Source organism: Salvia hispanica, chromosome 6 (assembly GCF_023119035.1).
Source record: "Salvia hispanica cultivar TCC Black 2014 chromosome 6, UniMelb_Shisp_WGS_1.0, whole genome shotgun sequence".
Taxonomy (NCBI): Eukaryota; Viridiplantae; Streptophyta; class Magnoliopsida; order Lamiales; family Lamiaceae; genus Salvia; species Salvia hispanica.
In genome coordinates this window covers 37,860,599-37,869,030 of record NC_062970.1, presented here as the reverse complement: position 1 = coordinate 37,869,030, position 8,432 = coordinate 37,860,599, and the positions used below count along the sequence as shown (strand labels likewise).

The 8,432-nt window shown below is 38.9% G+C and overlaps 2 protein-coding genes across 4 annotated transcripts; one reads left to right on the top strand and one right to left on the bottom strand.

Moving 5' to 3' along the window:
- The first annotated feature begins 1,650 nt into the window (after positions 1-1,650).
- LOC125195674 (NADH dehydrogenase [ubiquinone] iron-sulfur protein 7, mitochondrial-like) lies at positions 1,651-4,379 on the top strand. Its single transcript, XM_048093820.1, has 2 exons — positions 1,651-2,200; positions 3,826-4,379. The coding sequence occupies exons 1-2, from the start codon at positions 1,785-1,787 to the stop codon at positions 4,058-4,060; spliced, it is 651 nt and encodes a 216-aa protein (XP_047949777.1). The 5' UTR covers positions 1,651-1,784; the 3' UTR covers positions 4,061-4,379.
- A 180-nt stretch (positions 4,380-4,559) lies between these two features.
- On the bottom strand, positions 4,560-8,049 carry LOC125195666 (homeobox protein ATH1-like). 3 transcript variants are annotated; one of them, XM_048093812.1, is made up of 5 exons: positions 7,770-8,049; positions 5,585-6,539; positions 5,145-5,497; positions 4,986-5,046; positions 4,560-4,839 (listed from the first exon to the last, which is right to left on the bottom strand). In XM_048093812.1, the coding sequence occupies exons 2-5, from the start codon at positions 6,521-6,523 to the stop codon at positions 4,675-4,677; spliced, it is 1,518 nt and encodes a 505-aa protein (XP_047949769.1). In that variant the 5' UTR covers positions 6,524-6,539; positions 7,770-8,049; the 3' UTR covers positions 4,560-4,674. The 3 variants fall into 3 exon arrangements, with proteins under 3 accessions (XP_047949769.1, XP_047949768.1, XP_047949770.1); XM_048093811.1 differs by lacking the exon at positions 7,770-8,049 and adding an exon at positions 7,049-7,386; XM_048093813.1 differs by lacking the exon at positions 7,770-8,049 and adding an exon at positions 7,049-7,386 and having other exon boundaries at positions 5,585-6,536.
- Positions 8,050-8,432: the final 383 nt, after the last annotated feature.

The window sequence follows — 8,432 nt, the reverse complement described above, 5'->3', positions numbered from 1 at the left end:
AATCTATTGAGAGATTATTGAAAAAAGGTATTCCATCGGCCTCTAAGAGCAACTCCAAGGGAGAGGGTAAATGGAGAGGTAAAGAGAAATAACTACCATTTTTACCTCTTCTTCATAAAATTTCATGCTCCAAGGGAAAGGGTATTTGAGGAGGTATTATACTCCCTCTGTCCCATTAAAAATGCAACGTTTTCCTTTTTTGATTGTCCCATTAAAAATGAAACGTTTCCTAAAATGGAAACAACTCTATCTCTACTTTTTCATCTCTCTTACTTTACTCTCTCTTCATTCACTCACAAAACAACACTACATAAAATCTCGTGCCGATTTCCAAATGTTGCATTTTAAGTGGGACGGAGGGAGTACTTTTTTTTATTTTGAAGAGGTATCTTTACCTCTTCTTGATAGAAAAGGTATAAAGTTAGTTATTTTATTTGTTTTTTGAATTTACCTTCTTTCCTTGGAGTCCATTACTTTTTAAGAAGGTATAATAACCTTTTTGAGGAGGTAAATGAGAAATATACCTTCTCAATATACCTTTCCCCCTTGGAGATGCTCTAAAAAAATGTGCACTTTCTATTTTGACTCATAAAAATATGGGTCTTTCCATTTATAGAAAGTTGTCATCAACTCATTACTCATGTACATCAATTTATTTACAACGTATACTACAATGACTCACTATTACAACTCATTAAACACTAATTAATGACATTTTTTAGCCTAGATAAAGGTGGATAGTGCGGCTTCTCCATCGGCTTCCCTCCGTTTTGTAGTGTGGATTGCTTAAACAACTAAATCGATATAGAAGTTGTCGACCTGACTAAAACCAATTGTTCCCTATGGTTTTAGGTGGAAAAGAAGTCCATGAAAATTTGATGGATTGCACCAACACAATTAGGATTTAGGTGTCGTTTACCTTTTATACCCTCCGAAGTCTCAGTTGTCATTATCTCCTTTCCTTCGGCGTCAAGCGGAACCACCATTGTTTCGTCGTTAATTTGAAGTCGGTGCTCGGTGTGGTGTTCCACGTCATGTGAACAAGGGCGCAAAGTCGTCGTGCTGATATTCAACGACGGCTCCATGCTAACGTCCCCGAATTAGTATGTGAGGTTGATGATGATGAGGAAATCAATAAGGCTTCTTCTCCTCTTTGGCGTCGAATTCATTTTTGGATGAAGTAATGAGGATAGATTTAGTAATTCAGAAAATATGTGAGGATATGAACGTCGTTCTAAAAGAAATACACTTTTACAAACCATAATGGCAGTTTATTAACTTCAGCTTCTACCACTTTATAAAACATAGGTTTAAAAATGAATTAAACCTCATTAATCTACTCGGCTTATCTATTTCTTAAACCCATCATGAATTTTTCGCCCACTCTACAAAACAGGTCCTAAGAATAATGTAGGTCTTACTTTTCATTAGCACTAATTTAGTTATCATTCTTTTTATCTCACTCACTACTAGTTGTGTATTACTCTCGTGTGTCAAATTTTGAGCACTACATTCTAATTAGAATTGGAAATTGCAACTAGAAAGATTAGGTATAGAAGAATTAACGAATTGAGGTTTAAATTTTATGAGAGAATTTTGATCAATTCATAAATATTAAGTACTCCAGTATAGGGAGAGAAAAAAAAAAAAAAAAAAAAAAAACAGAAAAATTCATACTCATCAACGAATTTAATCCCTGATAGTATTTCTCAAATCTATCTTCCTCAATTTATTTCTATACATATTCAAATCGGAAGAACAGGTGCACCAAGGAAAGGGGAAAAATGGCTCAATTAGCCAGAAATGCAGCTCGTCTACTCCCTCGGACGGCGCCGTTTAACCACCGCGCAGCCCTAGCTTCGATCCACACCACCACCCCCTCTCTCGCCGCAGCTTCCTCCTCCACGCCGACGCCGTACTCGCCCTCCCTCCCACCGACGGGCTCCTCGCCGCCGGGGATGTCCAAGGCGGCGGAATTCGTCATCTCGAAGGTCGATGATCTCATGAACTATGTCCGCCGCGGCTCCATCTGGCCGATGACGTTCGGCCTGGCCTGCTGCGCCGTCGAGATGATGCACACCGGCGCCGCGCGCTACGATTTGGATCGCTTTGGGATTATATTCCGCCCGAGCCCTAGGCAGTCCGATTGCATGATTGTCGCCGGCACTCTCACGAATAAGATGGCTCCTGCGCTCCGCAAGTAAGGTTTCTGTGATCGTAGGGGTTTCCCCTAATTTCATTGGTGAAACATTTGATATGTTCGTGTGTGCGCGTTTTGCTGACATGCTATTACTTTTTCTTCTTATTGCTGTTGATAAGTTTGATTCGTGATTGTTAATACGGATTTAGCTATTTTCTGCGTCTACACCATTTCCCCTTTCCGAGTTTGTTGAGGTAATGACCTAAAATCGCCTCTATAGTCAGCGATGCCCATTGCATAGTTCTACTTGATTATGAGGAGATGTGGATTATCACTGTTTCTTTTTCTCAAAGCTTGTTCCAAGAAAATGGTGATGTTTGTAATGGACCCAGGAAAGTTGGAATGCCTTCTAACTTGGTTAGTTTTGGGGGATTAGGTTGTGAATAGCACTTTATCAAAAACTCTCTGGGTAAATCTCACATTTTGTGCCGTTCTCTTAATGTGGTTCAGAGAAGTGAAAAATATTTTGAAAATACTGCATTCTGTTTTTAAGTATTTCCAATATAATGGATTGCAAAAGGCATGGAGCAGTGCTTTTGCAAGAAATGGGGGATAGTATATGTTGCAAGGTGGCAGTTAGTAGCAATAGAATACATTTGACTGTTAGATGAATCTAATATTTTATCTATATCCATTGGTTGATCCTAGTATTTGGTTGCTTAGGACGTAGGTTTCTTTGCCTTGATATTAAGGATGATATAATCTTTAGGAGGATGGGGGCAGCTCACGCTCCGCTTGAAGTTGGAACTCTATTCGTCATCTTCTTTCCCTTTGTATATTTACATAATATTGGATTGACCCGTTTCATTTGGTTAATGGGTTGGGAGCTGTCTGATATTTTATGTGATTTGTGCAGTTCCTCTAGTATATATCTCTGTTACACTCTAACTAAGTGCTGAAAGAGTGCTGTGGGGACCTTATTAGGCTATTTAGAACCCTAAGATCCTATGTCTTATTTGACCTCTCAACTTTCAAGGCTTATTCAACACCTGTTAAGGTTTTGCATCCTCAACCCGGAGACTCATGATTTAGGACCACACATTACTCCATCCTATATATTGCAAATTATTTTGTTAAGTTGTTATTTTAGTTTTACAGAAAACTGGTTATCAAATTGGAATGTTGGATGTTATTGAGTGATGATTGAGTACGAGCCACACGACTAAAATATGATGGCTTTGCCCACATAGGTTCAAATCCAACATGTGGAATTTTTAATACAAGCCTATGCCACAGGTGATCTTGATCGATGCTGCTCGAGCTGGCTCAAGCTTCAGTCATGTGACTCAAGCCCTTTTGAGTCTAAAACATCACTCACTTTGAGTTAGTCTTAAGACTTGTCACGGTCAGACAGTTACACATTCAAAGCTCAACCATTCTAGTTTTAAGACCTATTTCGACCCAAATAGGATTAGCAGTCTTATTACAAAAATAATCAGTCTGAATCTTCTTATAATTAGACTCTCTTGTCCTGTGTGATTAGAGATGTGCAGTTATGATGAACTTTTGATATATGGTCTATTTTCTGCATATCTTAATTTTTGTTGAGTGATGATATACTCGATGGTGTCTTATAATTGTAAAGATTAAAATCTATTGGCCACTTGTGCTAATTGTCTATACAGAGTCTATGACCAGATGCCTGAGCCACGGTGGGTAATCTCTATGGGAAGCTGTGCAAACGGTGGTGGTTACTACCACTACTCGTACTCTGTTGTCCGAGGTTGTGATAGGATTGTCCCTGTTGATATCTACGTACCTGGCTGTCCACCCACTGCCGAGGCCCTCCTCTATGGACTACTCCAGTTGCAGAAGAAGATCAACAGGCGTAGAGATTTCTATCACTGGTGGACCAAATAAACACAGCTTCAGTTTGCATCTGTGGATGTGTGCTTGTGCAAGGTTATATGGAACATTGTAGCTTTCTCAAAAATAAATGCCATCGCAAGGGAGAGACGTAATCGGGTGTCACCGGTATCTGTCCCTTGCAAAAACTCACTCTTGACTTTTTACGTTGTTTGAGATTTATACTCTTTTGTGATGTCAACATCTAGTGAGAACCAACCTTCATTGGTCATGTCTGTACTCTGTATTAATTTCAAGTAAGGATACTTCATTATGCGTCATGTAATTTGATACGCATAACACATTGAAAATTGAGTATTGCTTTTAACTTTAAGAAAGGTGTGAAAGTCTCATGAATTTATGATGAATATGTATTTTCTTTCTATCCTTCAATTATACATCACTTTCATCAAGAATTGCATTCCCATACATTGGAGAGAGTGGATTATACAAAACACTTCCAAATATCCAATTTTCTTGATTTTCACCTGGATCCCAGTTTGGAGTTTCAGTATAGGTTGTAATGATATATCACCATACAATATAATGCACTGATTATAAATCAAGAATTGCTCAAAGCATTGTGACAAGAAATACATAAAATACACATATATAAATATACACCTTTATCAATCCCTTGTAAATCTCCTAGTTTCAAAGCGCAGTTGGTTTCTGTGGTTGCCTTCCATATCTTCATCTTCCTCCCGTGCTTTTCTTCTGTTCATTTCTGCACACATTTCCTCGATCATTGGTTTCCATAGCCGGACGCGAGCGTTTATAAACCAGTTCGACACCTGCGGAAATAGTATAGTAAACGAGTCAAGCTTGAACTTTGAACACGAGAGCTTACGTGCAAATGAAGTCAACAATTATCCAAATTTAGATTCTTTACTCCAGATTTGAAAAGGCTTAACTTCACTATGTAGGAGCTTTTCCATACCTGATTCCTAGTTAGGCCACTTTTCAAAGCAAGCAAGTGCTTCTCCGAGTCCTTTGGATACCTGCAAAATCAAGGCATACATGACTGTGGTGGTCAGATTTCCAATGGAATTCGCATATATAAGTAAAGTAGGACCATAGGCAAGAAAACGGGCGTTACGGGTGGAGGAAGTTCTGAAACATCCATGTCCTCAAAACGGAGACAGATGTTTCCGGGAGGCCTCTTTGAGGCCTCCACAGTTGATGATCTCTCTTGCTAAGCTGCTGCAGAGCCCACTGCTTCTGGATGAAGCATGCCTCAAATGACTTGTTTTCTCGCGTTTCTCCCTCCTTGAGATGAGATCCGATTGCAAGAATGTGGTTGCTGATCCTCTCCCGGAGGCTCTTGTACATGAACGAGATTGTGGGAAGAGCAAAACGAGCGTGCAGATTAGGTTCTAGCTCCGTCACAGCATGAAATGCAGAGGTGACCGTGTGGATTTCATCGAGGCACTGGATGTATTGGTCATCAACCTAAAGACGAAACAAGAGAATATAAACATTTTTAAAGACTATACACAATCAAATCAATATAATGGGGCTAAGTAGGTATGTATATACCATTTGCAGTAGAGATAGGAGATGCTTTCTCTTTGCTTCTAGGCTTGTTTCTTGCATTTGAAACACAAACGCTTGATCCGCTTCAATCCCCTTGGAGGAGCTAATTGAAGAATACGAGACGTTTATTCCAACATCTTCGATATTCTCTAGTGCATAGCAAGCTATTGCAGCGAGTATTTCTTGCAGGGCCTCGAGAAACCTTGATCCTGACAGCAATGGTGGAAGTTGGAGCGGTTTGGAGCGCGATGATTGGTTCTTGCTGCTGGAAGAAGTATGCTCGGGCAACGAGTAGCTAGTCACACCATTGGAGCAGCATATCTCCGAGCACTGCTCCTGTGGTGTAGAGTGCCCCTGTAGAATGGAAGGCTTTGATGTCACGAGACTCAGAGATAGCTCGTTGCTATACTGAGACGAGTCTTGACTGTGGGAACCGAACCCTACTTGCTCCATCACCGGCCATTCCCTTGAGTTGCAGCTGCGAGCTGGTTGGGCCGGTGGTGGGAGGCTAGTTCTTCCAACTACATGCCCAGTGAGCTCAGGAGGGAAAGGTAGGCCTCCGTAGCCATGGGGTATTATCTCGAGGGAGGGACCAAAGACGTCTAGGCCGTTCATGACAGCGCTATATCTCATGTTTTGAGGACATCCTGGAATTGCAACCTTTTCCTGATGATTGTCAATGGAGGCATAAGGGAAGGTGCCAATGGATAGATTAGGGAGAGGAATGGCCTCTAAAAACCGATCAGCCCCATGAAACGGGCTGATTTGGGGGAACGAAGAGAAACTCATGGCTCGGTTTGCTGATAGGATATTATTGGGGCAGAGAGCATCGCTTGCTGTGGCAACACGACTCGTTAGCTGGCCAGAAAGCTTGTTCATGGCGTCTCCAACTATGTAAGTCGGAGGCAGCCCAAATCCGCCAACACTTTCATCTGTTTGCATATTGATAAGGCCACTTCTTTCCAAGTTTCCAACAAAACACGCAAGAGAAAGAGAAATGCAAAAATGTTAGATATATCAAACATTAGTTTTGAGGAAGCAATTTCAAAAATTTAAAACCGAATGTAAATAGCAATATAGCTTCATTAAACAAACACAAGCCAGTGTCTACATTTCAATGTTGATATATCAAACTACAATACTAAACATTCTAAGGCTATAGAAGTTTCAAACATTAGTTTTGAAGAAGCATTTCTAGAATTCAAGACAAAAACTAAAACCAAAACTGGAAATGTCAAATAGCATCATTGCAGAAGCATGTACAAAACAGCAATTATAATCAAGCACAATATCTGCCTCTTCCACTCTCAACATGAATGTACATGTAACTATGTATATGAAAAAAAAGCATATATGTAAGAAATCAATTAAGTAGAAGTTAGAACAAAAGCTCAACCACACACACAAAAAAATAGCAATCCAAATATGATTTCATGACAACAAGAAAAAGGCAATAGTAAGACAAACCTGTTATCTTCGAAGAGGAATTTTTGCAAGAACAGATGACAGTGTGTTTGCTAAAAAAATACTACTACAAGGTTTTCAGAGAAATACTACTATAGTAATATGATTTTTTAATAGGTGGGTGTAAGAAGCAGACATAAAAATGGAAGCTTTGAAGTTTGATTTCTATACTGATCAGTTCCTCCTCAAATAATGTAAATTTGCAGAAGAATATAAAAAGAAAAAAGAACACCTGAAAATGTTCAAAGTCCAAGCTTTTTTACCCTTTTACCTTTTTACGAGAAAGATTAAAGTAGTAGAATAAGCTAAAATAACCATGAGAAAAGAACAGAATATCTGTTGCAGTAAAAAAACAAAAGAGAAAGAGTAGTACTTCAAACTTCAAATTTCAGACTTCACAAAACCCCACCAACAAAAAACACAATGTAGCAAAGAACCCAAAAAGTGAGCTGTTTTTGCTTGCATGAAGAAGAGAAAAAAAGAACCCAAATTTCAAGAAACTGGTAAATTTCAGAGATTCAGAGAAGAAAAAAAAGAGAGTTGCTTTTTCTTGCAAAAGAGTGATTAAACCGGTAGATATTATGATTATCATATTTTGAAGGGTGAAAACACAGAGGGTCATAGAAATTCAAGTACAAAATGCATTCTCAAAAGCAAGAAAAAATGGGCATCTCTGCAAAGGATTAAATGAAGAGTAGTATAGGAGTATGTATAGTAGTATTACTGTTTGGTGTTTCAGTTCCACTCATTTCTCCTTGCAGCCTTTTGAGGGCCCATTGCTCTCTTTCTCTCTCTTGATTTCAAGCAATGATCACCAAAAACAAAATATGTGGATTCTCTCTCTCTCCGTGAATCTGTGATGAAGCAGCTTTGTGCATGGCAGGATTGCCATGGAGTAAATAAAGGGGATTGCTTTTTTATCCATTGCAAGAGAGAGAGGTGATGAGAAAGGAGAGACATAGCTTTTTGAAGCTGAATTACACAACTAAATGGTTATGGAAATTGGATGGGCAAATGAATACTATTGCACCACTAGTCTTACTTTTAGTCCTCTCTCTTCAAATGGGATTATGTATACTGTAATGACTAATGATGATGCAACTTAAATTGCATATACTCCTATTTGACAAATTTTCTCTCTGTACGTGTACTAACAATGCCTTCTTGCCTTTTCTTTTTCTGCTAATTTTTATTTTAAAATGGATTGAAAAAAGCAAAATAATGGAATGGGAGTAATTAACAAGGTGTAAGAAATGTAGATGAAATAATTGATCTTATCTTATGAATTGCATGGCTTCAAAAAGGAAGAAATAATGTGATAAGATTCTGAATTTGTCTGGTCGGATTCTAGAATATTGTGAACATCATTTGTGGATAGAGAATTCTC